At 40.9% G+C, this 27,849-nt stretch overlaps 7 protein-coding genes across 10 annotated transcripts in view; 2 read left to right on the top strand and 5 right to left on the bottom strand.

Annotated features, from left to right (window-relative positions):
• The window catches only part of LOC118737865 (GPALPP motifs-containing protein 1), a 130,857-nt gene that overhangs the window by 8,487 nt on the left and 94,521 nt on the right, over positions 1 to 27,849 (bottom strand). The window lies entirely within an intron of this gene.
• LOC118737866 (phosphatidate cytidylyltransferase, mitochondrial) overlaps positions 1 to 27,849 on the bottom strand; it is a 123,003-nt gene that overhangs the window by 6,865 nt on the left and 88,289 nt on the right. The window lies entirely within an intron of this gene.
• Positions 7,686 to 9,831, top strand: LOC118737864 (CDK5RAP1-like protein). Its single transcript, XM_036468661.1, has one exon. It carries the CDS (start codon positions 8,015 to 8,017, stop codon positions 9,797 to 9,799), a length of 1,785 nt encoding a protein of 594 aa, XP_036324554.1. The 5' UTR covers positions 7,686 to 8,014; the 3' UTR covers positions 9,800 to 9,831.
• Positions 9,097 to 10,852, bottom strand: LOC118737869 (exosome complex component RRP46-like). Its single transcript, XM_036468669.1, has 3 exons — positions 10,603 to 10,852; positions 10,314 to 10,549; positions 9,097 to 10,259 (listed from the first exon to the last, which is right to left on the bottom strand). The coding sequence occupies exons 1-3, from the start codon at positions 10,736 to 10,738 to the stop codon at positions 9,864 to 9,866; spliced, it is 768 nt and encodes a 255-aa protein (XP_036324562.1). The 5' UTR covers positions 10,739 to 10,852; the 3' UTR covers positions 9,097 to 9,863.
• Positions 15,251 to 16,740, top strand: LOC118737871. Its single transcript, XM_036468671.1, has 3 exons — positions 15,251 to 15,714; positions 15,829 to 16,311; positions 16,367 to 16,740. Exons 1-2 carry the CDS (start codon positions 15,432 to 15,434, stop codon positions 16,143 to 16,145), a joined length of 600 nt encoding a protein of 199 aa, XP_036324564.1. The 5' UTR covers positions 15,251 to 15,431; the 3' UTR covers positions 16,146 to 16,311; positions 16,367 to 16,740.
• LOC118737867 (translation initiation factor eIF-2B subunit alpha) lies at positions 16,743 to 18,116 on the bottom strand. Its single transcript, XM_036468667.1, has 5 exons — positions 17,966 to 18,116; positions 17,804 to 17,908; positions 17,379 to 17,742; positions 17,048 to 17,318; positions 16,743 to 16,974 (listed from the first exon to the last, which is right to left on the bottom strand). Exons 1-5 carry the CDS (start codon positions 18,000 to 18,002, stop codon positions 16,828 to 16,830), a joined length of 924 nt encoding a protein of 307 aa, XP_036324560.1. The 5' UTR covers positions 18,003 to 18,116; the 3' UTR covers positions 16,743 to 16,827.
• Positions 25,644 to 27,849, bottom strand: part of LOC118737863 (vacuolar protein sorting-associated protein 13B-like) — a 30,185-nt gene continuing 27,979 nt past the window's right edge. The window contains exons 5-6 of one of the 3 annotated variants that reach the window (XM_036468659.1): positions 26,287 to 27,818; positions 25,644 to 26,213 (exon numbers count right to left, since the gene is read on the bottom strand). In XM_036468659.1, the coding sequence (XP_036324552.1) occupies positions 25,992 to 26,213; positions 26,287 to 27,818 (1,754 nt within the window). In that variant the 3' untranslated portion in view covers positions 25,644 to 25,991. Of the gene's footprint in view, positions 26,214 to 26,286 lie in introns of all 3 variants that reach the window. The other 2 variants (XM_036468658.1, XM_036468660.1) reach the window with 2 other exon arrangements.

Genomic DNA, 27,849 nt, shown 5'->3' with positions numbered 1-27,849 from the left:
AGTATATTTGGGAAATCCCTCAAGGTTTCGAGGATAATCGTAACAATATAATTTTGACCATGATACAATAATTTTTAGAAGGTAGTTTCACTTCTTCTTCTTATCCGCCATGTTAGCTATCTGACAGAAAACGTGTTTCGTATTTTTTGTTGTACCAACTTTTTCAAAAAAAAAATCCAGCTTTTGATGTTGGAAAAATAAAAGAAAGAAAAGCCAAACATATAAGTAGAGAAATTTTCGAATATTTTGTAATAATTTTCTTCATAAAAAATTAACTGCTGCTTTCCTGGATATTGCAACACACGGAATAGATGTAAGGACACAGCTATAAGAGCCACCGCTCACCAAAGACTTTATCGGCCGCCTATTTAAATGATAGGGCTCGCTTGAAATATGTACATGAAGATGTATGGAGGTGCGCCATTACCCCAGCTTAATCGCTCTGACCAATAGGTTGTGGTGCAATGGAAAGACTAGCGAGCACATCTAAATTGGCGGCCCATAAAGTCCGTGGTGTGCGATGGATCTAATCCATTATAAACAAGAAATATTGCTGTCATATTTTCATTTTTATGATTTTTATTCATGTGATTAGCAGTGGCAAAAATGTATGTATAAAATAGGTATATTTATATTAAAAATTAAGTGATCAGTTATGAAACATATAAATCTTTACATGTTCTGTTAAAAAATATCTAAAATAACAAGCGATAATCCCCAAGTTCTATATCGTAGCAGTGGCCACATTGCTCGTTTGTCACAGACACGGTTTATGTCAAAAATTTTGAAGTGAAACTACCTTCTAAAAATTATTGTATCATGATTTTGACATTAGGAAGTACCGCGAAAATCTAAATTCGCCATCAACACCACCTTGTATAAATTCGCCTTGATGGGAATTTATTGTGGCGAATACTGCGGCAACACAAAGCGAACAACGAGAAATAGGCAGAATGTTCGAGGAATGACGTAGAATGTTCCACAAAGAGAAACGTCAAGTTGGATGAACACTGCGAACAGCGAGAGAAAGCGAATGAGCGATAAAATTCAGAATGTTCTAGAGTTGCCATAAGTGCCAGCGCAGGTATATAAGGGCGCCGCCACAGCGAGGTGAGTTAGTTACAAGACAGCAAGCTACAAGTAAAGTGAGCAGAGAGAAGTGAGTTGCGAATAAGCAAGATATAAGTTTAATTGTGTTACCAAGTTTAGTTAAGCGCTGTTATTGCTTTAAAAAGTATTGTAAAGTGTTTTACTGTATTAGCGAGTATTGTCATATATGTAATACTTCTATATTGGTAGTAAGCTAACATCTCAATGTGTAAGCATTCCGAAATCAAAGCGAGACAGTCTAGTACTGTTTTTGTCAATGTATTGTGTACTTGAGTGCCGGTCTTGTAAATGTGTCGTGTACATGTTTATTTATAAACGTATGAGTTCCTCATGATTCAATAATACAAGGTTAGATAATTATTGACAACTGCGGTTTGACACTCCCTTACAAAAGGTTGCATTTACGAAGGACAGAGAAAGGGCAAGAATGCAATCCCTTGTTGCGAAAATGGTAGTAGAAAAGTACTAAAAGAAGGCAATTAATAGTGAAATTCCTTTCGTAAATTCTAATGTATTTGCAGGAAATCTGGCATTTTAAACGAAATGTTGAACGTAATATTGATATATCTACGTGAATTACGTAATTTATATGCTATTTAGCCGTATAAAAACTGCGAAATGCCTCAAAAATAAAATAAGACTACTATGAGATTGATGTAAGCATCCAATGCTTACGTTTTCATCAGTTAAATATGCTTCATATGCATATACAAATAAACATATTGAACAAAAGCTTATACTTTTATTTCACACCAAAGCTACACTGTTTCCATGTAAATTTGCAAAGAAGCAACACGGTGCCACTGCTAAGGGAGCGGTGCGAGAGAGACAACTGTCAGTTTATCGAACCTTGTATTATTGAATCATGTGAGTTCCTTTTCTTTCGTACGTGTTTATTGATATATCTGTACTGTAGTGTTTTCGGACGGTACTAGCTCTTACTGCCAATATAGGAGTATTACATATATGAGTATTGTAAATTGTTTGTTGTACAATAAAGTTAATTGTACTACAATTTGGTCATCGATTGCATTTATTTAACAATCCAGCGATACGAACCGAGAGATTTGGGAAATCCGGACGAGGTTTCAAGGATAATCGTAACAATTGGTGTCAGAAGTGGGATTGTTAAATAAATCCCGAAGGATAAACTACTGAAAATGGCGAAAATTCAGGAGTTGGAAACGCGTAATTTGGCCACCTCCGGAAGAAAAGTGAAATTGTTATCCCCGTTGCGGGAGGCTATGGAAGCTGAAGGCATCGAGGTGGGCAAATACGACTTCCAGGGTAAACCCGACGATGCATCCGCAAAGGACGAACAGAAGGATGAAGCTTCTTGTTCGTCGAAGGATGTGCAGCAGACATCCGGTAAGGTTGAAGAACAGCAAAAGGCTCTTAGTTCATCAACAGCTACAGACATGAAAACGTTATTCGCTGCCATGTCACAGCTGTCATCACAGCTATCGTCACAGATGCAAGCACAGGATACACGCCTGTCACAGATGTCATCACAGCTGTCATCCCAGATGCAAACGCTGGAGACACGTATATCTTCAGAGGTATCAGCGCAGGTGTCATCCCGGCTAGAAACTCAGCTACCGGCACAAGAGACACGTATATCATCCCAGCTGGAAGCACAGGATGCAAAAATTACACAAATACAGGACAAAATCGAAGAGAGACAGGAGAAAGTCGAGACAAAGGTAGAGGAGTTGGAAGGTCGTCTTCGTGATTTACAGTTGAATCGTCCAGCTACTTCGACGAGCGCCCATCCTTTGACGGCACGATTCCTTTCCAGGTCTTTAAGCTCCAGTTCGAAAAAACGGCTGCAGCAAATCATTGGAGCATGGAGGATAAATCCGCTGCGCTATTCGTTGCATTGAAAGGACCTGCGGCAGAAATCTTGCTGACTATTCCCGACTGTGAAAGGAACAGTTACGATGCATTAATGGGTGCAGTGGAAAGACGTTATGGTAGCGAGCACCGGAGACAGATTTACCAGATGGAGCTGGAGAATCGCTGCCAGAAATCCAACGAGACTTTACAAGAATTCGCCTATGAGGTTGAAAGGTTGGCTCATTTGGCAATTGGAGATGCATCTGGTGAGCACCTCGAAAGAGTAAAAATCCAGAGGTTCATCAACGGAATGCGGGACGTGTATACCAAGCGAGAGGCGTACGCGAATCCAAAGCCAACATTTACTGACACTGTCTCGCATGCTCAGACGCGTGAAACGGCGGCGCTCCTAAGTAGACCAGCCTACAAAGCCCATCGAGTAGAAGTGGAGACACCTGACGTGATGAACGAGATCCTGAAAACACTCAAGTCGATGGCAGAGAAGAATATTCCTGGCGCAACCGAGAGAAAGGATGGTGCTAGGAAATGCTTTAGTTACGGAAAACCAGGCCACTTCGCACGCGAATGTAAGACGGGTTCAAACAGTTCAGCAGTACGTAAGCGCAGGACTGAGGATGACGAGCCCGACTCCGATCAGTCGTTAAACTAAAACGAGCCAGCAGCAAGGGGCGCACGCTGGCTCCCGCAATTGAATGCCCCATAATCTCCGTCTCGCGAATTGGCAGGAAAGCGAGCAACGTTACTGTTGGTGGATATGTGGACGGACATGAGCGAGTACTAACTGTGGATACGGGCGCATCACATTCCATCATTCGATCTGATTTCGTCACTAAATAGGTAAGGCCATTACCTGGAGCAAGGTTGAGGACAGCAACTGGTGAGGACACCCAAGTTGTAGGAGAGGTAACATGCATAGTCGCAATAAGGAATATGACGGTGTTACACAAGTTCATAGTCGCGGCGATTATGGATGAACTCATCATTGGATTAGACTTTTTATTTGATCAAGGTATGAAGGTCGACATGAAGAACAGGATCATGAAGTACGACAACATGGAAGTGCCCCTTAGGTTTGGGTATGATGGTCCGTACAGCAGCAAGCGAGTGATCCTAGAGGAAAGCGAGCAGATTCCACCGAAGTCAGAAGCAGTTGTGTGGGCAAAGATTGATGGAGATTGTGGGACAAACAAATTGTGGGTTGTTGAAGCAACACAAAATTCTACACCGGACGTACTTATTGGTAAAACCCTGGCTAAGGCGCAAAAGGATGGACGCATCCCAGTTCGAGTGCTCAATGAGTTCGAATTACCAGTCGAACTCCGAAGAGGAACTGTACTGGGGCAATTTCGAGAGGTAGAGGCAATCTTCAACTGCGAAAAATTACCTGAAAGCGATTCCATTGGCGAGAATGACATTGCGGAAGACATTAATGCATGGACGGAAGGGTTGGAAGAAAAATACCAGCACAAGGCTAAGCAACTTCTTCGAAGATACTCCAACATATTCGACAAGGATGGCGACAAACCAGGCAGGACTAACGTCGTGAAACATCGCATTGATACTGGCGATGCAAGGCCAATCCGTCATGCTCCTCGGAGTGTTCCACTTGCCAAACGTGAAACTGTTAGCCAAATAATAAAAGAAATGAGCGAGAGTGGTGTAATTGAACCATCAGCGAGTCCATGGAGTTCGTCGGTAGTACTTGTGAAGAAGAAGGATGGTCAAATGCGGTTCTGCGTAGACTACCGGAAACTAAACGATGTGACTAAAAAAGACAGCTATCCTCTTCCCAGGATCGATGACACTCTTGACTCGTTGACTGGAACAAAGTGGTTCTCAACACTCGACCTTAAGAGCGGTTATTGGCAAGTGGTGGTAAGTGACGAGGATAAGGAGAAGACAGCTTTCAGCATTGGAGACGGTCTGTGGCAATTCACGGTGATGCCCTTTGGATTATGCAACGCTCCTGCCACTTTTGAACGACTTATGGACCATGTGCTCAAAGGACTGCATTGGAAAACATGTTTGGTGTATCTAGACGACATTATCGTATTGGGTAAAAGCTTTAAGGAACACCTGAACAATTTGGAAGAAGTTTTCCAGAGGATAGCAGGCGCTGGTCTAAAGCTAAGTCCTAAAAAATGCTCACTGTTCAAAAAGGAGGTGAACTACTTAGGGCACAAGGTGACAACGGAGGGCGTCTGTACTGCGAAGGAAAAGATAGAGGCAGTAAAGGATTGGCCAAGACCTAGGAACCTGCACGAACTACGAAGTTTTCTTGGGCTATGCACGTACTACCGCCGATTTGTGCCGAATTTCGCCAGCGTTGCTAAAAGCCTCCACGAGCTCACTAGGAAAAATAGAGCTTTCGAATGGAACAAGGAGCAGGAGGAGGTTTTCCAAACTCTGAAGGAACGGCTATGTACTGCACCTATGCTAGCGTATCCCGTTCCAGGTGCAACGTTTATTTTGGATACGGATGCTAGTGGTTATTCCATAGGAGGAGTACTGTCGCAGGTAATTGATGGGCAGGAGAAGGTAGTTGCCTACTATAGCCGGTCGATTGGAAAACCAGAGAGGAACTACTGCGTAACTCGGAGAGAACTACTAGCGTTGGTGGACTGCGTCAAACATTTCCACAAGTACCTCTATGGGCAACGTTTCCGAATTCGAACGGACCATGCAGCGATGAAGTGGTTACTACAGTTTAAGAATCCAGAAGGACAGCTAGCTCGGTGGATTGAGAGACTGCAAAGTTATGACTTCGCTATTGAGCAACGCAAGGGAAGTGTCCACGGTAATGCTGATGCCATGTCCCGCCGACCATGTAGCCTGAAATGTAAACACTGCTCAAAAGCTGAAGGCAAATAGGACATTATAGACGTTCGTCTAACGACAATAACACCAGCGGAAGAGTGGAAGAAAGAACAGCTACGAAAGTGTCAGCAGGAAGATCCTGATCTGGAGCTTTTGATGCATGGACTGGAGGTGGACAGAAGACCAACCAAGGAGCAAATGGCAGCGGAAAGCCCCATCGCAAAGGCGTACTGGGCCCAATGGAACAGCTTAAGATTAATATTTGGCTGTTTGCATAGGGTATGGGAAAGCGAAGATGGCCAGTGCTCCCGCAACCTGATAGTAGTTCCAAGGGTAAGAATTCCGAATGTACTCAAGGAATTCCACAATGGTCCTAGTGGAGGGCACCTGGGAATCACGAAGACCCTGGAGAAGGTTAAGCAGAGGTTCTATTGGGTTGGTTGTCGGCAATCGGTCGCAGAGTGGATTGCCAACTGCGCGGAGTGTATTGCAGCTAAAGGGCCGAAATCCAGAAGTCATGGCCAGATGAAGCAGTATAACTCCGGTGCACCTTTTGAGCGGATTGCCATGGATGTAGCCGGTCCATTTCCTATGAGCGCACAGGGAAACAAATACGTCCTTGTGGTTATGGACTACTTTAGCAAATGGCCGGAGGTATACCCGATTCCAAACCAGGAAGCTAAAACAGTAGCGGAGGTATTCACCTACAATTGGGTTGCGAGATACGGTGTACCTATAGAGCTGCACTCTGACCAGGGAAGAAATTTTGAATTGGCGGTGTTCCAAGAGATGTGCCAGATACTGGGTATCCGGAAAACTCGAACGACGGCTCTTCATCCCCAATCAGATGGCATGGTGGAACGGTTCAACCGAACCCTGGAAGAGCATTTGCGGAAGGTCGTGGACAAGAATCAAAAAGATTGGGATGTCCGCATACCCTTGTTCCTGATGGGATAACGGTCAGCAGTGCATGAAACAACGGGTAAAACTCCTGCAAGGGTAATATTCGGCAGTGAGCTCCGTTTGCCTAGTGATCTGAAGTTTGGGGTGACTGGTGATGCTAGAAGAATTGGAAAAGAGACGTCAAACATCCTGAAAGAGGAGCTGAGAGAGATACATGCTCTTGTGAGACAGCGCACACAAATTATGAGTGACAAGATGAAAGCCAGGTATGATAAGGCGATAAATTCCAAGTGTTTCCAGGAAGAAGATTTGGTTTTGCTGTACAATCCACAACGAAAGAAAGGTTTGTCCCCAAAACAACAATGCAACTGGGAAGGTCCGTATAAGGTCGTAAAACGGCTAAATGACGTAGTGTATCGGATCCAGACCGTTGGGAGACCAAGAAAGAAGATGAAGGTGGTCCACTTGGAAAGGCTTGCAGCGTTTGGAACCGCAAGTGTGTCTGATCGGGACGATCAGACTTAGGTGGAGGGCAGTGTGACGAATACTGCGGCAACACAAAGCGAACAACGACAAACAGGCAGAATGTTCGAGGAATGACGTAGAATGTTCCACAAAGAGAAACGTCAAGTTGGATAAACACTGCGAACAGCGAGAGAAAGAGAAGATAAACTTCAGAATGTTCTAGAGTTGCCATAAGTGCCAGCGCAGGTATATAAGGGCGCCGCCACTGCGAGGTGAGTTAGTTACAACACAGCAAGCTACAAGTAAAGTGAGCAGAGAAGTGAGTTGCGAATAAGCAAGATATAAGTTTAATTGTTTTACCAAGTTTAGTTAAGCGCTGTTATTGCTTTAACAAGTATTGTAGAGTGTTTTTACTGTATTAGCGAGTATTGTAAATTGTTTGTTGTACAATAAAGTTAATTGTACTACAGCGGTACGAACCGAGGGATTGGGAAATCCGGACGAGGTTTCAACGATAATCGTAACATTATTAAAGAAACGTACTTGGGCATGATTCCACGAAAGTAGTTATTAATCGGTATCAAACGCTGGCACAAAATTTTAAAGCGCGCATAAAATTAAATGGTGAAAAATTAGTCAAGAAACATTTTTAATTTTTTGATTCAACATCGGATTCGTAAAAACATCGATGAACAACGATGTTTGAAGCCACGACCATCGATGTTGCTCTATACATCGATTTTTTTTACATCCCTCCTTTGTTTACGACCTAATCTAATCAGCTGCGCGCTGGGGGCACACCCTAATGCTCTGAAAAGTAATTTTTAATTGTTTTTAATAATAAGTTAAAAAGAACTAATCAATGATAAAAGTTAATTGGCTTAGACGTCCCACCAAAGTGCTGCAGACAATCGGACTGTCGTGCAGTTCTTCAACATGGACAACAACGCTACATCGCCATTTCAGTGCAGAAGCCACTAACTGTAGAACGTCAAATAAACCGCCAAATGCGCGTCAAACTTTTTTGGAAAAAGTTAGTGCCGGCCCAGGCCTCCATGAATTCTTTAATGTAAAGCGCGGACCTACACATACTGAGGCAAACAACGATGAATTACAAGTGCCTTATTTACTCCCCGAGAGCTTTAGTGGTCACGGGCGCAAAGTACACTTTGAAGTTTACGGCTGCCAAATGAATACAAATGATACTGAAGTAGTATGGGCTATTTTGCAGCAAAATGGATATCAGCGATGTAAAGATGTTCAACAGGCAGATGTTATCATGTTGGTTACCTGTGCTATACGTGATGGTGCGGAACAGAAAATCTGGAATCGACTGAAGCATTTGCATGCTATGAAAGACCGCCGTTCTGCACGACATGGTCCACTACAAATCACCGTTCTCGGTTGTATGGCGGAGCGGCTGAAGGAGCGTTTACTTGATCGAGAAAAGTGTGTTGACGTCATAGCTGGGCCAGATAGTTACAAGGACCTTCCCCGTTTGCTGGCGATATCGCGGCATTACCAGCAATCTGCGATTAATGTATTGCTTTCCCTGGATGAGACTTACGCCGATGTCATGCCGGTGCGCTTGAATGCTGACTCACCAACTGCCTTTGTTTCGATAATGCGCGGATGTGACAATATGTGCACTTACTGTATTGTTCCTTTTACAAGAGGTAGGGAACGTTCTCGTCCTATAGAGTCGATTGTTCAGGAAGTACAAACGTTGCGTGATAGTGGCGTAAAGGAAGTCACACTACTTGGTCAAAATGTCAACAGTTACCGGGATATTACCACAAACACCCTAACTATTACAAAGGGCCTTGAGACCAACAAAGTGGCACCTGGTTTCAGTACGGTATACAAACCCAAGCTGGGTGGAATGAGGTTCGATGAGCTACTCCGGCAAGTAGCTGAAGCAGTTCCTGAAATGCGTATACGTTTCACATCACCACATCCAAAGGATTTCTCTGAAGACGTACTGCGCATCATATGCGATTATCCAAATGTTTGTAAAAATTTACATCTGCCCGCTCAGTCTGGAAATGACGCTGTACTGGAACGTATGCGGCGGGGTTATACAAGAGATGCTTATCTACGCTTGGTGGACTCTATAAGAACAATGCTTCCGAACGTGGGTATTTCCAGTGATTTCATTTGCGGATTTTGCGGTGAAACGGAAGAAGAGTTCAAAGACACACTAACGCTAATGGAGCTGGTTCGCTATAATGTAGCATTCCTATTCGCTTATAGTATGCGTGAACGGACGACTGCACATCGACGTTATAAAGATGATGTGCCGCAAGCAGTTAAAACTGAGCGCTTACAACGCATGGTACAGGTGTTCCGCCAGGGTGCTACAGATTTGCACAAACGTTTTGAGGGTCGAAACGAGCTTGTACTTATAGAGGGAAAGAGCAAAAGATCGGATAAATGTTGGTTTGGGCGTAATGATGCCAATATTAAAGTTATTGTGCCATCGGTGATGCTGCCGAGTGAAGTAGGAAGTCACAGAGAAATCACAACGGGCGATTTTGTAGCAGTCAAGATCACCGAATCTAACTCGCAGGTGCTTAAAGGCTTACCGCTTTACTTTACCTCAATAAAACAGTTTTATTCAAATAGCTATAGCGATAAAGCACAATAAAGATGTAAAAAACTTGTTGGTTTATGTTACAATTACCTTTTTTATATACAAAATTTCTTTAGGTTTATAATTCAATGGGTTCTCCTTTGATGATCGGCTCGGCTTCTCTGTTTCTTGATTTAGTATCGGCTGTCAACAATGATTTATTGTGGAAGTTTGAAATAATACGCCGGTAAAAATTGAATATAATCTGACTCGCCGCCCGACTAATACATTCAGCATCGTTAAACTGCGACATTCGAAAACGACCGCTGGTATGAACTGTTACTAAATGCTTTTCCAAACTATCAAACACAAATATAAACGCAGCACGTTTGCCAATAGCTTTACAATGATCCGGATCAAGTACAACTTTGTCATCCTTGTCTACAATACAGTGCACTGCAGCAATGGTAAATTTCATGGGCACCCCGCCAATGAGCAAAGCCAGACATGCTCCGTTTATTGCACATGCTTTAAGCTAGAAAAAATCTAAGGTCTGAGTGCTTTCAACTAGTCTATCCTCTTTACTTACTCCACATCTATTATCCAATTCTTGTATTTGTATTGAAATGGTTGTACGAGGGTGCAACGTGGTCAGTAGTGCCGATTCACAAGTATCACGAATAATACTCTCCCTCAATTTGTCTTCTATTGTAGGTATGCCAGCTTTTGGTCGGTAAATACATTCCACGTGGGCTTTTTCTATGTTAAGGTTTTGAGATCTCACTTCCACTGGGCCGAGCATTGAACAAAGAACGCATGTATCTCCTAAACAATGTAAAGGTAAAGTTAAACCAACACCAAGTTAAGGATATGCAAACCTTGCGTAAATAAAGCTGATGCATCCGGGCGGGTTAGAGGATTTAACTCGCAATTTATTGGGCGCAGCTTTAGGTCGTCAGTGGATGTATCATTTCCTTTGATGTCTATACTAATTGTTTCATCTACAGCAATCATTTCGCTTAATATTCAGCTTAAACTACAATTAGATGGAAAATAGAGGTGGAGAAAACATCGATGGTTGATGACGACTATCGAGGTTTCCTTTGTACACTTCTGTGAATGTAACCGGCCGTCTTCACGTGCTGGAAAATCTCGCATGCGTGACGACGCATATATATACATATATATAAATATTTATGAAAACAATGAAAAACATTTGATCCCATATTTTAATAGGCTAATGGTAACCTCAATAAATCAAAAAGTTAGGTTTTTACATATCGACGCCTAGGTAAAAGATTAGGTGCGTTCGACAAGTCAAAAATGTGTAATAGTTTTTCCAAATTTTTACTGGATGGCGTTCGATAACGACAAAAAATTATACAACACACAAAAATTGAGAGAGCAAGCGTTCATTTTGATGCAAGAGAAGCGTCCATGTTGTACTGGCAAAATTTTAGTCATCAAAAATTATCCAACACGAAAACATATGATCACAAAACATGGTTGCAATTTTTGTAAACAAACAAAATTGCATTTTCCGAGTTTTGGTATTTATATGCTTTTTGGCTGCCTGCTACGTGACTATGATAGCGCCAACTAGTTTTTACTTCTAGAAATGTTAATGGCGAACATTGAACGTTCACTTTCCTTTTTTCTTCTATGGAGGCAACATGAATTTCAGTTTGTTTAAAAATAAAACATAAACAAAGTCAGCTGGTGTGTCTTCTTCTTCCGGTTTTTGCAAGTAATGGCTAATTTCCTGTTCGTTTACTTTTTTGCTTTTTCATCTCTTTGGGAGAGAATTTTCGCTTACTCTCTTGATTTTGATTGTTGGCTGGTGTTGGCTAATTTTGTTATCGAACGCAACTATTGTCGTATGTTACGCACGTACGTATGACGCTTACTGGCCGTCTCCACAGGATAAAATTGATTGCTGTCCAGCTGTCATTTTGGTCGCTAGATATAAGTTATATCAGTGGCAATATTTGTGTGGGCCTTTTATATCTTGATATAAGCATTTCTAAGATAGCTTCGAAAACGTATTTTTGCCTGATTTAATCGCTTAAAAAATTTTGAAAATAAGTTATTTTACATCCAAGTACATAATTATAATTATTTTAACAGGAAACAGCTTAATTTTTGCTTTTATATTAAAATATTAATGATGTTGCCGCCACGAAGTTTTCGTGCAAATGAAAATGTAGCTGTCAAACTACCAAATTGCCGGCAATAGATGGCAAGATATAGGCTCTGATATATATTGCCTTCGAAGAGCGGTCTCCATTGGCAAATTATATTCTGACATATGTATCAAGATATAAAATTTATACTGTGGAGACGGGCAGTTACGACAATATTTTACCCATTCGACGATATATGTATGTCTGGAGTTGAATGCAGTTTCTCAAAAACGCGAAGATAGATTTTCTCCATAGTCTCTGAAGATGTTACTAGTTCACAAAATTCTTAAATTATTTAATTTTTAATGTTTATTGTTAATTAAGTTTGAGTTTAAGAAGAATTTTCTTTGGTAAAATTTTGTCGTAAGCGTCAGTTGTCCACAATTTGGCAGCCACTTTGTATGAAATACTACGATCAAAATTTATACTAAATTAACGAAACTTTTTACTCAATATCTCGGAAATTAAAGGGGATATCAAAAAATGGAGAACGCCATTTTTAAGATATTGATTAGTTTAATATGACTGCATCTCTAACTAAATTTTAGTCAATGGCCCGTAGTCATAGTCAAAATAAAGTCGACTTCAAAGTTAGTTGCAGCTTTTTGACATAATTTTCAATGGGATATCTGTCAAAAAAGCTGCAACTAACTTTAAAGTCGACTTTATTTTGACTATGACTACGGGCCATTATCTCTAAAACTAAAGGAGATATTTAAAAACTGATAACACCAATCGAAAGACCTTATTTCAAAATATGGAACTGCATCTAGAACTAAAAATCGTCAAAATTGCGCTTACGACCATCTTTTACCCAGGCGACGAAATGTTGAACGCACAGTTGAACAATGCAAACACACTTTTAAAAACAAAAAGTATTTCCGGAGTTTTTTCAATGTATCGATACTTACTTGGTATCGGATTGAAAAGCATCGAGTAAAAAAATACTTGGTATCGCAACAAAAGTATCGAGTATTTACTTGTACTCGCTGGCAGTGTTGCCGTTTTAGCCCTTTGGTGGCTAAATTTGGCTACCAAATTCTTTTTTTGGCCACAAAAATTTGAAATTGCCCCTAGCCCTTTTTTTAGCCCTTTTCAAAATTTATTCATCATTGACATTAAAATTTTTTATATGATTTTCATGAATTTAACTCTTCGCTCATAAAGCGAACGCCTTTCCTTTAACGCAAATAAACTGTTCATTGTGTCGCTAGCTTAAGTGGTGGAAAAAGTTTGTTTATCGGTTGCTTCTTTTACCTTTAAGTAACGCAGAACTTGAAAGGATGTTTTCTATAATAAATAAGCACAGAAATAAAATGAATTTTGCAATGTTAAACGCTTTATTAACTGTAAGATATGGCTTAAAAAATGTACAGAAATGTTGTCATGATTTTGATTTTACAGATGATATCGTCAGGTTAATGAGAAATGAACAAAATTGTAACGACGAAGAATCGCTTAGCGATAATAGTATTGATATAGATATAAATTTTTAATGTGTTAAAAAAAATTTTTATATATTAAATTATTTTACTATGAGTTCATTAAATGAATACTCTTTTGTTTGTTTGATACATACAGCGTCGGACAATAATAAAGCACCGACATTTTAATTCTTTGTAAATTATAACATAACATTTTAAAAATTTCTTTTACAAATGGATATTTTTCGAAGCATAGTTTGAAATTATTTAAGTTATTTAGTATTGTCCGACACTGTATATAGATATGATTCTAGTACTTATGTATTCTTAATGTGATCTCATTTTTTTGTTTATGTAAGAAATTAATTTTTAAACTGTACATACATATGTATATGTATGTTTTTTACGTTTCCGGGCCGTTATCTTATCCATTAACGATTTAACTATACTTTAAAATAGGTAAGTTGGCGGCCCTTAATATGCTTTATGTGTTACACAACAAGTTTTTTTGTTGAATAAAATATTAATTCTTTCCAGAGTTCATTGTTTTTCTAGGGTGGGCTTTAGTAGTCAGCCGCACCTTGTGTTTTAAGAAAACCAGGTGGAATTAACAAATGAAACTTGGTCAGGATGTTAAGGGAGGTATCCTCTAAAACATGTATAACTAAAAAATATAAATAATATCATTGTTTATAAGTTATTTGTTGTTAAAATTTCTTAAGTTGTTCCACTTGGTTTCCTTAACAAAAAAGCATTTGTGCATACTTTTATATATATAAATGCACATAACACTGTACTTAATACTTTACACACTTTTCTTTTAGTTTATCTTGTACATAAACCACTTTAATTAAACTTTTATGGACTTGTAAATTACATTGAATTTCACGCATATTTACAATAACACATGGTTGCAAACTGACACATAACATGTGTTGCCATATTGTACAAAACAATACATACAAAGAAGGCAATGATTAAAAAGGAATACAGGGGAAATCAATACAAAAGAAAATGTTCAGCTCCTTTTCTTCGCAAAACAGAAAGGAGAATTCTATTGCCTGAGGGTTATAATCCCTAAGTGCGGCCGAAGGCCGCCTACGCAGAAAGGTGTTCTCTGCAAAAGGTGTTCAGCTCCTTTTCTTCGCAAAACAGAAAGGAGAATTCTACTGCCTGAGGGTTATAATCTCTAAGTGCGGCCGAAGGCCGCCTACGCAGAAAGGTGTTCAGCTCCTTTTCTTCGCAAAACAGAAAGGAGAATTCTACTGCCTGAGGGTTATAATCCCTAAGTGCGGCCGAAGGCCGCCTACGCAGAAAGGTGTTCTCTGCAAAAGGTGTTCAGCTCCTTTTCTTCGCAAAACAGAAAGGAGAATTCTACTGCCTGAGGGTTATAATCCCTAAGTGCGGCCGAAGGCCGCCTACGAAGAAAGGTGTTCTCTGCAAAATGTGTTCAGCCCCCCCTTCTTCGGCAACACAGAAATAATAATTCTACTAAGTAAAAATTTCGAATTAAAAATCCTCTTTTATTATTCAAAATTCCAGTCTGGTGGCACTAAGTTGTATGTTATTTTGCTATCTTAATCATCGTTTATATGAAAACTTTAACAATAAATTATATAAGAACTATAGGGTTGCTAGAAAAAAGGGGGATAGTTTTGAAATCAGGGGGTCCTATTCTACCGCCCCTCATCCCCCCTTTTTCTAGAATTTGCCGTCCGTCTACTAAAATTTTCCCTTTTTCTATATCATTACTTATAGAAAATATATTTATATGTAGGTAAAAAAATTTAGCTACCATTTTTAGCCACAACGACGATTTTTTGCTCTTTTTTAGCCCTTTTTTAGCCTAAATTTAGCTACCGCTAAAAAGTTTCGCGGCAACACTGCTCGCTGGTATCGTTTTGTCCCTAGTTCTACGTTTAGCGTGATACGAACTCAAAGAAGAAGAAGAATATTTCCAATTGGATCATGCATTTATTTGCTTGTTTATACATATGAAAACTGTGATTAAACATAAATACGTTGTAAAATGTTAAGTGTGCCCCGGTTTATGTAGTTTTCTTGTTATCCTTTGTGTAAACTAAGGTATTCCGTAGGAAAATGACAGATCCTTGGATGGTCCAAAACCCAGACCATAAAAATACTTCGGTAGAAAACGGTACAAGCGAGGACGAGATTCAGCAGCAGCACAGCAAAGAACATTCGCAGGGAGCACCTTTGGAATTTGAAGACAATTTCGAACCCGTACAAGCAACACCTACGGGAAATACTTCCGAAAACACACCTGAAGAGACACCCCCAAAGCGTAACGAAAAAAATAGCAACAACACCTCTGGCTCCCTAGAGCCATTGCCCGATTCTGACAATTACTTACGTGGACTCGGTATGTAGACAAACATGCGCACATATTTTTTTAACTATTATAGCATATTTTGCGGAAATTTTCAAATAGGCAATTTAATAAATTATTCTATTTGTTTTTCATTCCCTAAAATAGAGCGAAAATTGCAGAAAATCAAAAAAGGTGCGAGTTTAGTAGAAGCATTAGCAGAGAAGCGCAACGATTGCTTACGCCAGCTATTGCATAGTGGGGATCCCGATAATAATAATGCCGTATTAGCGCTAGATGAGCCTTTAAACAATCTTGAATTCTATAGACACCTTCAACCAGTACAGGCTCTTTCTGTTGGTGAACTGGTGCACATTGTGAAGCACGACCAACTCCAGCAGGAACAGGCGCAAGAAACTGCAGACAAGCAAGAGGATACAAATCAGGAAATTAAAAAAGATAAAAAAGAGGAGACACAAGAATAGACAGAAAAGGATAGATGCAAGCATGAATACACCATTCGGAGAAGTTTTCCTCTTCCTCACCGATTTGGCGTGGAAAAGTCGTGTTACTATACCAATGCTAGTAACGACGGCCTTCCTAATCATGGATATTCGTTTACAAATAGAAATAAATATACAATCCGGACAGGTGATATGCAAATTATCAGTATAGAAATGTTTAAGATGTCTCAAATTATTTTTAGGCTGCTGCTGATTTAGATCAGCTTGATGAGGATGATGATGATGAAGACGATGATTCGAGCGACTATCTTACCGATGATTCGGAAGATGAGGATGAAAACGCAAATATGTATATGGAATTTGCGCATGCTGCTGAGCATGAACGCAGCGAGCAGGAATACAACACTGCTAATCGTCTGCGGCGATCTCTCGGCTTGAGTTAGATTTCGATCTTATTTGGACAATGTATGCTTAAAATTTACTATATTAGCAGTTGCCTTTAATGACTACAAAAAATAATACCATCATAAACCGTTGTCTAACAAGAAAGCAAATATTTTGCACTTGTGTTGCTCTTTAAAACTGCAATTATGCTTAATAAAATTTAACAAATTTAGCTGGTTTTGTAAAAAATGCACTTGCATTAATATTTATTAAGTTTTGTTTGTAGTACACTTGAAAACATTGCATCAATATATGTAAATTACATATAAAGTTTAATCAATTCATCACTGACAGCCGAGGGCGTAAGAATGCCCAAATCGGTGAACAACAAAGTGATATAAGCAGGTGGCGTGTAGTCAACTTGTGGGTGCACTTTAGATACGTCGACCAGGTGTTTGCGAGAATACTGAAAAGAGGGACAAACATGATATTTAAAAAATGTATAAACATGATATTAAAAAATGCATATCGCAATTTACTTTATACTCATCCGGAAGGTCACGTTGATTTAGCGGGTAGAGTCTGGTGAATTTGAAACTTTCAGCCAGAACATAAAAAGGTTTCTTCATTTCACGGGCGCACAAGCCCATTGTGAAAGTTCCAATGCGATTGATAATGCCCCCGCTTTCAACGACGGCTTCTGCACCAACCATTACAAAGTCTACAGACTCCATTACATAGCCCGTTGCCGAATCCAGAATCAGAGTGCTACTTATTCCAGCTCGCCCGAGTTCGTCAACCATTTGAGAGCTTGTGTAAAAATTAAATTAACTGAATAATTATGCTTCTCGAAGGCTGTATTTTACTTACCCGGAATTGTCAGGCCCACCTTGTGTTACATAAACGTGGAATTCTTTATTTTTCGCAGCACTTATAAGTGTTTTTAGCACTACGCGTGAACGCGAGTGGGTCAGCACGCGACAGCCATCAGCAACGAATTTTTTCGCTTGTTGGGCAATCACATTGCGAGAGTTTAAAAGCTTTGTTAGAAATATTTTACCACGATGCAACATTATTTGTCGACATTCTTCCATGTGTTTGTCATCCAAACTTAATGTAATGAAGCGACAGAAAAGTTCTCCGCCGGATACTACTGCAGCTATGGACAGGTCAGTGTTGCGCATTGTCGCCACCGCGTCACGCATTGTCGTGTGAAGGATGTGTATGGTGTCAACTGAAGCAGAGAAAACAAATAATTGCTGTATGATGTCAGAGGATTTTTGTGTATTGCTTACATTGTTTTTTCTCGAGTATCATTAACAATGTTTTAATCGCGGCTATGCCGGAGGATAGATCCTTATCCGTATCCAGTAGTTTAAGAAAGTAGTTCCGCACTTCCGCTATGTGTCAAGAAATAAATGACTTTGCATGCTTTATTCGTAGAATAATAAACTCACCGGATTCATCAATTTTTTGGTCCCCACTGGCTGGCATTTTCTACTATTTGCATTCAGAAAAACTTAATTTATGCGGTTTTTAACACAAAATATCGTCTGACGTTGCGAACATAAAAAGTATTAACCACAGATGTCGCCCAAAATGTTGGCAGCTTTATGGGCGAAATTGACAAAACAAGCGGCTTGACAAACTTAGCGAAATATCCCTTTGCTGCTTCAAGCTATTTGTGTTGTGTATGTGGGTGTTTGACGGTTTCACAAGCCGTTCGAGGGGAGATATGAACAAAAATCAAAAGTTTTTAATTTTCTGGTCGCCATGTTCCAAGGCGAATTACCATGTTCTTTGCTTCAACGAGTCATGTTTTCATGGTGTATAGCGAAAATGGGAAAAGGTTTGAATTATTTTTGACAAGCCGCTTGTGTGGTGTATTTCTCATTACGCAGACCACCACGGTGGAGAGAATACAGAAGGTGGCGTCGATAGCAACACCGCTAATCGGCTCTCAGTGAATTTGACAGAATCAGCTGTTTTGCTGACGTCGCAGTCGAGAAGACAGCAGAAGTGATGTGCTGAGTCAATCCCTGGGATTCAGTAATTCAGTCTCATCTCGTCATTAAATTTGAGATTAGCAATTAGTGACTATATTGTTGTTGTTGTTGTAGCAGCAGTACTCAACCCCCCGGGGTTTCGTCAAAGGTCGTCTTCGTCCTCTGACTCGACAAGCCTGAGGCCGAGAAAGCGTGCAGCGTCTTTAGGCGCGGTCCATAGTGCTTCTGGTGTCAGGGTCGTGGGGTTAGAGGCGCATGCGAAGAGGTGTTGGGTGTTGTGTGGACCTTGCCCGCATGCAGGGCATGTGTCTGCCACTTCCGGGTTCAGCCGGGAGAGATAGCTGTGGCACCACCCAGAACGGAGTTGTGCTAGGGTGCACCTGGTCTCTCTAGGCAGTTCGGCTTCGTCGATGTTGATGGGTGGCGGTCGGATTTCCAGTCGTGTAGGTGACGTCTGACATGTCGGGGAGGCGGTTCATTTCGAAGCAGGGCGTTATTGAGGTGATTTCCACGGTAACATCCCACGAGGAACTGCTTCGATAGCAACGTGTTGTGCTCTTTCACCGCCAGCATCTGGCTTTCTTGGTGGAGGTGATGCTCGGACGACATGAGATGGCAGCCTGTAGCCGTGCGTAGAGCTGCATTCTGGAATGTTTGTAAGTTTCTCCACTGCGTATCGCTGGTACCCGCCGTCCACACTGGCGCTGCATAGTTTGCCACCGACCGGCCGATTGCTTTATACGTGGTGAGTACGGTTTCTTTGTCGGCTCCTCAAGTGCTGCCGGCTAGTGACTTGAGGACTTTGTTCCTAGCTCGCATCCTTTCGCGGGTGGCTGAGGCGTGCGCAGAAAAGGAGAATAGGCTGTCGAACGTGACTCCCAGGATTTTTGGGTGGTTGACCGTCGGTATTTTGTTGCCATCGATGTAAACGTCCAGCTCTAGCCTAACTTCCTTTGTCCAGGTGGTGAACAGTGTGGCGGTGGATTTCGCGGCGGAGATGGTGAGGCTCCTGGCAGTGAAGAAATTTGCAAGATCGGTGAGATAGTCGCTGATTTTCCCGCATAGGCTGTCAATATTGGGGCCCGTCGCCATAATCGTGCAATCATCGGCGTAGCTCACCAAGTTAACTCCTGCTGGCGGCGGAGGGAGTTTCGCCATGTAGAGGTTGAACAGTGTCGGGGAGAGTACGCCGCCTTGGGGGACCCCCTGTTTAATCCTACGCGGCTTGGACTTGGCGCTTCGGAATTCGACCGATGATTGGCGTCCACACAGATAGCTGGTTATCCACCGCTTCGTCCGATCCGGAAGCGACGAGTCCAGGACGTCTTGGCAAAGGGTCGCGTGGTTTACCGTGTCGAAGGCCGTCGACAGGTCCACCGCGACTAGGACCGTCCTATCACAGGGTCGACGTTGGTTCAGACCCTCGCTTATCTGTGTGGTGATGGCGTTTAATGCAGTGGTTGTGCTGTGCATTTTGCGGAATCCGTGTTGGTGTTGGGCTAGTTGCAGATGCTTCGTTAGACTGGGGAGGAGTAGTGCTTCCATTGTCTTTGCCACTGGGGATAGGAGGGAGATTGGCCGGTAAGAGTCTCCTGCGTCCGCCTTCTTACCTGGCTTAAGGAGGGGGATGATCCTACCCATTTTCCACATCTCAGGGATGATCAGGGTGGACAGTGACAAATTGAAAGCTGCTGTGATGTACTCGAATCCCACTGGTCCTAGCTTTTTCAGCATCTGCATCGAGATTCCATCGGGCCCTAACGCCTTGGATGCTTTGGCGTTCTTTACAGCTGCCAGCGTCTCTTCTGGTGTAAAGCACGTTGGTGTGTCTCGGGGGCGGAGTTTGTGTGCTTTACGTAACACACTGCGGCGGGCTTTGTGACTATATTTGTGACTTGAGATGATTTGGCTTTTCAGTAGGATAGTCACAAAAAGTTCACCAAAAATGTGTGGGGAAAACAAACACAGACAGTCAACTGATAGCGTTTACGTATGCCTTTTGCCGCGCCGCCCGAAGAGTCGCAATGACCGAATGGTCAAAGCTTTAGTCTGCCGGTCGAGAAGGTCCGGGTTCGCGTACTTCTCGACCGTTGAGGATCTATTTTTTTTAGTATTTTCTTCTTTTTTTATTAGTTTTATTTTTTTTTTAATAATCTTTAGATCAAGGCGAATTAATATAAGGTGATAGCAGGAGTACAAAAACAATAATTTACATGTATTTTGTTTTTGCTTAGGCGGTATAAGGTTTGTTCGTCGAGCAAAAAATCGCGTTCGTGCAGACCAAAAAATTATCCAACACTCAAAAATTGTGAGAGCAAAGTGACAGTTCTCTTGGAGAGAAGTTGCAAATTCTTGCTGGAAAAAATTTTGCCAGCAAGAATTTGCAAACACGAAAAACATGTGGTTGTGGCGCATGGTTGCATTTGTGTCTACAATAATTTAAATAAATTAGTTCGTTAAATTTAAAAATTTATAAACACGAGCGATTTTTTTATGAAAAAAGGAAGTAAATAATTGTTGATATAATTAATTTAGTTAATTCCAATGATTTGAACTTAATTCGGCTGAAAAAAATGGTATTCGCAGTCGGAATGCAATTGCAACCAGAGTCGATTTAAGAAACCCGACAGCTAGTACGATGAAGAAATTGAAATGTATGTCAAAAAAGTCAGAACAACAAGAAATATACATGTATATCCTGTTTTTGGCCATCCGAAAGAATTTTAAAAATTCGATTCAAATTTTTTATGTTTGAAATGCAACCGTGGACGCCAGCTGGCAGCGAAACTTGCAAATTCCTGCAAATTTGCGTTCGTGCAGAAATTTGCAAGTTTCTCAATATGAGAGAGAATTTGAGAGAATTTTTTCCTACTCTCTGATATTTTGAGTGTTGGATAATTCTTGCTGGATTTTCGACGAACAAACCTATAAACTGTCAAAATCTGTAAGAATGTGTGTAGAAATTCAAACAAAATTTTTCAATTTGATATCAGAAGCCGTGCGGCGAAACACATACACATAATCAGCTGACCTAGTAACACCACCTTATATAAATTCGCCTTGCTTTAGATTTTAATGTTAAAAGAAAATTTTTTTTTCAATGTATTTGTATACTATTAAAGCATTTTGGTTTATTTCCTAACGAAATTCTTATTGAACGAATTTCCTTGCTTCATATTCGCGTTTTTTTAATAAAATGGAAAGCAATTAACTTTTTCTCTATATTTTTATTTTTGAGACCTTCTCTTAGGTAGCTGACAAATTAGTGACTTGTTTGAGACTAGACGTGAGACAGCGTACTGATTACCAAATTGTCTCAAAATCCAAATTCACTACCAAAAGTCACTATTAGTGACTAGAGACCGCTTACTGAATGCCAGGATAAGACCGGTATATTCTCTTTGTGACCGGTACGTGATATGGGAATGGCAACAAAACTAATGCCAAATTAAAATAGAAATGTATGTACAAAACATATTCGCAAGAGCCCAATAAACACTTACTACATCAATTATTTTTTGCCTCCTCCAATTTTCAATTCACCTTTTTTTTGCCTTTAGATTATTCTCACTTTTCGTATATTCTTTAACCCTGGCATTCAGTAAGCGGTCTCTAGTCACTAATAGTGACTTTTGGTGGTGAACTAGGATTTTGAGACTATTTGGTATTCAGTACGCTGTCTCACGTCTCTAGTCTCAAAAATAAAACACTAATTTGTCAGCTGGCTAAGAGCCGGTCACAATAATAGAAGTATGGAGGAAAAGCTTATTTCTTTCCATTTTATTAAAAAAAAAAAACGCGAAAATGAAGCGAGGAAATTTGTTCAACAAGAATTTCATTAGGAAATAAACCAAAATGCTTTAACATCATACAAATGTACTGAAAAAAAATTATTTTTTTGTTTTTAAAACTTTAAAATCTAAAGATTGTTAGCAAAAAATAAAACTAATAAAAAAAATACTAATAAAAAAAAAATCCTCTACGCTCGAGGAGGACTTGAACCGGGACCCTCTCGGCTAACAAGTGCCAAAAATGTGTCAACACGTGCCAGAGGGTGAGGAACGCAAAAAAATCACATTTCAGGCCCGGAATCAACAAACCAGCTCTAAAGAATGATCTTATGTGTATTTATTTTATATAGCTAATAAAATTAGCAAATAACTACGTCTTTGAAGTGTTATTTTCCATTTTTGTATTTTACAAAATTTACTTTCGGATGTAAACAAACAACAGTTGTTATTTCAAATTGACTTCTTGCATATTTTTGCCCGGAAAAAACGGTCCGGGCTGTTTCGGGCACGAAGAAGAAGACATTTACGACGCAAAAGTGGAAGGTATTCGCTCTCTATTACCCATTATTCTAGTGTGAGGAACGCTTTTTGGGCACCCGCGAGATCCCGCGGGCTCGTGTGGGACAAACCTTAACCCTGGCATTCAGTAAGCGGTCTCTAGTCACTAATAGTGACTTTTGGTGGTGAACTAGGATTTTGAGACTATTTGGTATTCAGTCTCACGTCTCTAGTCTCAAAAATAAAACACTAATTTGTGGCTAAGATCCGGTCACTAAAATAGAAGTATGGAGGAAAAGCTTATTTCTTTCCATTTTATTAAAAAAAAACGCGAAAGTGAAGCGAGGAAATTTGTTCAATAAGAATTTCTTTAGGAAATAAACGAAAATGCTTTAACATACAAATCCATTGAAAAAAAATATATTTTTTTTAACATTAAAATCTAAAGATTATTAAAAAAATAAAACTAATAAAAAAAAATACTAAATAAAAAAAAAATCCTCTACGCCCGAGGTGTACTCGAACCCGGACCCTCTCGACCGGCAGCCTAATGCTTTGACCACTCGGCCATTGCGACTCTTCGGGCGGCGCGGTAAAAGGCATACACAAATGCTGTCAGTTGACTGTCTGTATTTGTTTTCCCCACACATTTTTGGTGAACTTTTTGTGACTCTCTCCTACTGAATAGCCAAATCATCTCAAGTCACAAAAATAGTCACTAATTGCTAATCTCAAATTTAGTGACTTGAGATGAGACTGCATTATTGAATCCCAGGGTAGATCTTGTAACTTCGGACTGAAGAGAGTCACAGTTGCTTTTTTATTTCTGCTGTCATTTTCAAGTTAAGAAACGCTTTTTGGACTAAATCTGACAACTTCGGACTGTTTCTCACTATTTCTGGGAGATAAGGAACGCAACTATTGATTGAGGAAAACCAAATGTGTAACAATTTAACTGGGTATGGTTTAGTTATTTGTCGAATGATTTCGGGCTATTGTGTCCGAATGGGTGACCCGATCCGAAAAATTTTACACACACTTGTAGTCAAGGGTCTACACTTTATTGTAAAACCTAATTTTGTAATTTGCCGTCACATATTTATTAATAAATTCGAAAATTTAGGCCCGTGCCCATCTCTACTACATGCCGAAAATCATTGCTACGTGTTCCTATTTAATTGAACTTTGTATATTTAATAACTCCTTTAAAATTGGGCCATTAAATATTGATATTAACACATATTCCTGCATTGTTTTATATTTTTTCCTTGGCGTTTTACTTGTCTCTCTCAAAATTGCACCAAAATGACACCACGCAAAAATAACGTTCAAAAATCATTCTATCATTCTTGCGTCAGACCCTAAAGCATGCTGACAGGCTATAAACGGCACTCACAGTGCCGACCTACACTGACTGTCGACCTGTGAATGCGGTTTTGGAAACACAACCACCCCACAAACCTGATTGAAGCTGTACGCTTCCTGGGTTTCCCGTTAGTTGAGCTTGACGACAACGATTGAGAGACAAGCCGATATAGGCGGGGTTGAGTAGCCGCTACAACAACAACAACATCAACGATTGTGCTAGCTTAGACATATTGTACGCAAGGATGACGACGCTACGGTGAAAAGATCCTTCGACTCCGCACCCATGGGTGAAAAACGAAAGCAAGGGCGCCCACGAACACAATGGAAGGACCAATTGCAGAAGGGCCTGTCCGCACTTGGGATGAAGAACTAGCGCAGATCCGGAAAGGAGAGAGGCAACTGGCGAAGCTTTTTGGTCTCGGCCCAAACCGACAAACGGTTGTAGTGCCAAATAAGAAAAAGAAAGAAAGACTCTCCTATCCGTTCGCTCTAACTCCGCCTATCGAGCTCCAGTCTCTTCATATCGATACCATCTAGCAACTCTTGCGTGGTAGGCACGTGTTCTGCCGAACCTGCCTTGCCTGGCGTGGGTGCTATTGCTAGAGCTGGTGGCTATGCTGGTGGTAGTGTCTGATCCATAGTGGAATGAGTGTACTTTAATTTGCATCTCCTGCAAGTCGGCGGCTTGGCCCGGGCCTTATGTTACCCACTAGCACCACCTTTACCAATTCTCGCTTCGTTAATGCCATCTTCAGAATTCAACCACAGCTAGAATGGCCTGAAATCCGTACATCATGATTTTTAGAATGTTCTTAATACAATTTTATTTAATATACATATCTAATAAGGTTAAAAATTTATTCATCTACGAAAATGAGAAAATGCTATCACTGAATCCGAATAGCTACGAACGTAGCATATGTGTACTTTGAATGCATATGTTCGTAGGAATTCGGATTCAGTGATCGTATTTTCGTAGTTTTCACGAAAATCGGACTACGAAGGATTCATATTCCATATTTACTGATTTTTATGAATCTAAAAATTATGGTGCACTGATTTCTGGCTACATAACCAGATCTTCAGCGGCCAAGAGATACCCAAGTAACTCTGGCGCAATCGAGGTCAGGAAAATTTAGCAAATTATACTCCTACCTATCTAGACTCGATGCCGACATACATCCACATCGTTCCCACGACCGTTGGATCTATATGTTACTGAAACGACCCAAATTTATGTCTGGCCAAGGCCTTTCAACGCAGCAGCATTCCCAAAATTCCTTGTGAAGTTTCCATGCCGTTACAACAAGCCACACCAACCACTTATTCACTGCGTTCCTACGACAGTCGGGTCTACGTAACCGGAACGACCCAGATTTACATCTGGCCAAGGACTGTCACTCCAGCAACACTCCCCAAAATCTCTTTGGGGAATTGGTATGCTGTTATAACAACAACAACAACAACTTATTCACTGGCCCCTAGACCCATTTACCCTTTCCTTTTGGTCCGATCACATCGACACAGCACGTCTCTTGGGCCTGTCATTAATTATGTTTGACGTCAACGATTGATAGACGTGCCGATTTAGGCAGCATTTGCTACAGTAACAACTAATTAATAATTAATTACAATTCTCATTTTTATTTTCTCTTTAATGTTCCTTAAAGTTCTAAGAACTAGAATTCCTATTCCTAAATATAAATACTTGTATATACAAATACAAATTGATATAAAATATGTACTAAGTGTCATGTTCTAAAAAACCATTAAACGTTAATGTAAAAAGTAACAGTGGTAATCGGGTACCTGCTTTTCTATTACCAATTTCTATTCATTACTCTTAAATACCTTATAATGTGTGTGCCAAGCGCTTCACTAATATAGAATGACCAATCAGTTTGTTTGCGTCTGCTCGCTTGCATCTCTTGTTCGTGATTTTGCATAAGATCACTCAGTGAGCCAGCCGCTGCTGTCGACACATTCTTCAGAGAAGTCGAGGAATGTATGTAGGTGATAATGCGCTGATTTGTATAGTCCTGCTTCCAAAGGAATAATAACCGTTGAAATCTAAATAAATATACGTATATATATAAGAAGCAATCTCATCCTTACCTCATCTGCGCCCTCTTTATCTTTCATCAAGTGTATATAATACAGTGTTTTGTCCGCGGCATCACTCGTCATCTCCACTTTGTCAATGGGGGACACACATATTAAACTATAATTCTCCAACTCCATAAGAGCAAACACGCTGGTTGTTAGCAAAGCGTAGCCACGTCGCATTTGTTCTTGCGTCACCAATGTTACCTCGCAATTGAACAAAATCTGATCTGATTTCAGTGTGCCAGGTAAAAGTTTCCATATGCGATACGCTGAAGGTTCAGTTGGAATATTCTCACAGTGACAGGCCACACGCAACTCCGGCATAGTATTGAAACCCACAGTATGCAGCACACCTTGTCCGGTGAGTGCCAACAACTCAGCTGCACCACTAAGTGGCTTAGTTACGGCACCTACTAGCCCCTTGCCAACACCAGTCATCACCTCTACGGGCGTTCGCGCCTCCAAAGTGTGGCGAGCCAATCCGCCAACTGCACCTAAAATGCTTATACCCAAGCCCGTGACACCTTGGGCCAAACCCTCCGTGAAGCCATGTGGCCGGCATCGCCGCAGCGCTTCGGTACGCTCAATGTGCTCCTGATCTAGTGTTAGACGATCGAGATTTCGCGCCACAGATGCGGCCAGCTTTGAAACAGAGTTTAATGTACCAGCAGTAACGTTGCGTAGAAGCGATGCGGAACCTTGTGTTACACCTACAATAAAACCCCATGGCCCACGAAAAAGTCCCTCTACCGGCATGGAAACGAAATCGCGCAGTCCAGTGGTGAACGAGCGCGCCAACCCACTGGGACTACCCAGTATCTCCAGTGAACCCACAACCCAGCCCGCGCCGAAAATTGCGCCCGATAAATAATGCATACTAAGCGACTGGCCGAAGCGTAGCGGCACTGTTAATATATATTGGCGATTATAGGTGGAAAACGAGAGGGGTGAATGGTCAAGCGCTATGTAAAGACGTATGGAAGTGTGGACGGAGAGCAGAACGTCAAGTGGGTCAATTTGAAATTGGCGTATCTGCAGCGGCTCTGCAATACACGTCGCTTGTCCGACGACGACCCGCGGTAAAAGAAATTCTCCACTAGCCAGAGTGATGCGTGAAATTGGCTGCTCCGCGCGATAAGCACAATTGGAAGGTGTGCAATCCACTACAGCGTCAAGCCAGTAGTTAAGGTATGAATCCTCAATGTAGATACGCATTGGACTGAAAGAACAAACAATCGAGTGCAACATCATTTCATCCTCGAAGAAACCGATTTTAAAATGCGCCATTAGCGGTCGATTTCGTAGATTTTGATACGTGCGATCCAGATAATGGACTGGTGGCATTATCGACTTTCGTTCATACGATTCCTGGGCGCATAGTACCACCGGAAAATCATACTGCCCACATACATAATTTTGATTATCCAATTGTAAATTTGGCAGCAACAAGTGCAATTCCCTGTCATCATCGTTGTCATCAAATGCTACCAGCGTGTCATCGGCATACAAACTCACTATTTCCGACTTCACACAGTCTGCTGCTTTACCGTCAGCGTGCAAACTAACGATTAA

Source organism: Rhagoletis pomonella, unplaced genomic scaffold (genome assembly GCF_013731165.1).
Source record: "Rhagoletis pomonella isolate Grant_MI unplaced genomic scaffold, Rhpom_1.0 Rhpom_scaffold_00004, whole genome shotgun sequence".
NCBI classification, from domain to species: Eukaryota; Metazoa; Arthropoda; class Insecta; order Diptera; family Tephritidae; genus Rhagoletis; species Rhagoletis pomonella.
This window is presented reverse-complemented; position numbering and strand designations above follow the sequence as displayed.

Coding starts and splice junctions, on each gene's coding strand:
- LOC118737864 (XM_036468661.1), top strand. CDS start 8,015: ATGATAAAAGTTAATTGGCTTAGACGTCCCACCAAAGTGCTGCAGACA.
- LOC118737869 (XM_036468669.1), bottom strand. CDS start 10,738: ATGATTGCTGTAGATGAAACAATTAGTATAGACATCAAAGGAAATGAT. Junction 10,550..10,602: donor ATCAGCTTTATTTACGCAAG/GTTTGCATATCC, acceptor TACATTGTTTAG/GAGATACATGCGTTCTTTGT. Junction 10,260..10,313: donor AATTGGATAATAGATGTGGA/GTAAGTAAAGAG, acceptor GATTTTTTCTAG/CTTAAAGCATGTGCAATAAA.
- LOC118737871 (XM_036468671.1), top strand. CDS start 15,432: ATGACAGATCCTTGGATGGTCCAAAACCCAGACCATAAAAATACTTCG. Junction 15,715..15,828: donor CAATTACTTACGTGGACTCG/GTATGTAGACAA, acceptor TCCCTAAAATAG/AGCGAAAATTGCAGAAAATC.
- LOC118737867 (XM_036468667.1), bottom strand. CDS start 18,002: ATGCCAGCCAGTGGGGACCAAAAAATTGATGAATCCG. Junction 17,909..17,965: donor CCAAAAAATTGATGAATCCG/GTGAGTTTATTA, acceptor CTTGACACATAG/CGGAAGTGCGGAACTACTTT. Junction 16,975..17,047: donor ACCTTCCGGATGAGTATAAA/GTAAATTGCGAT, acceptor CCCTCTTTTCAG/TATTCTCGCAAACACCTGGT.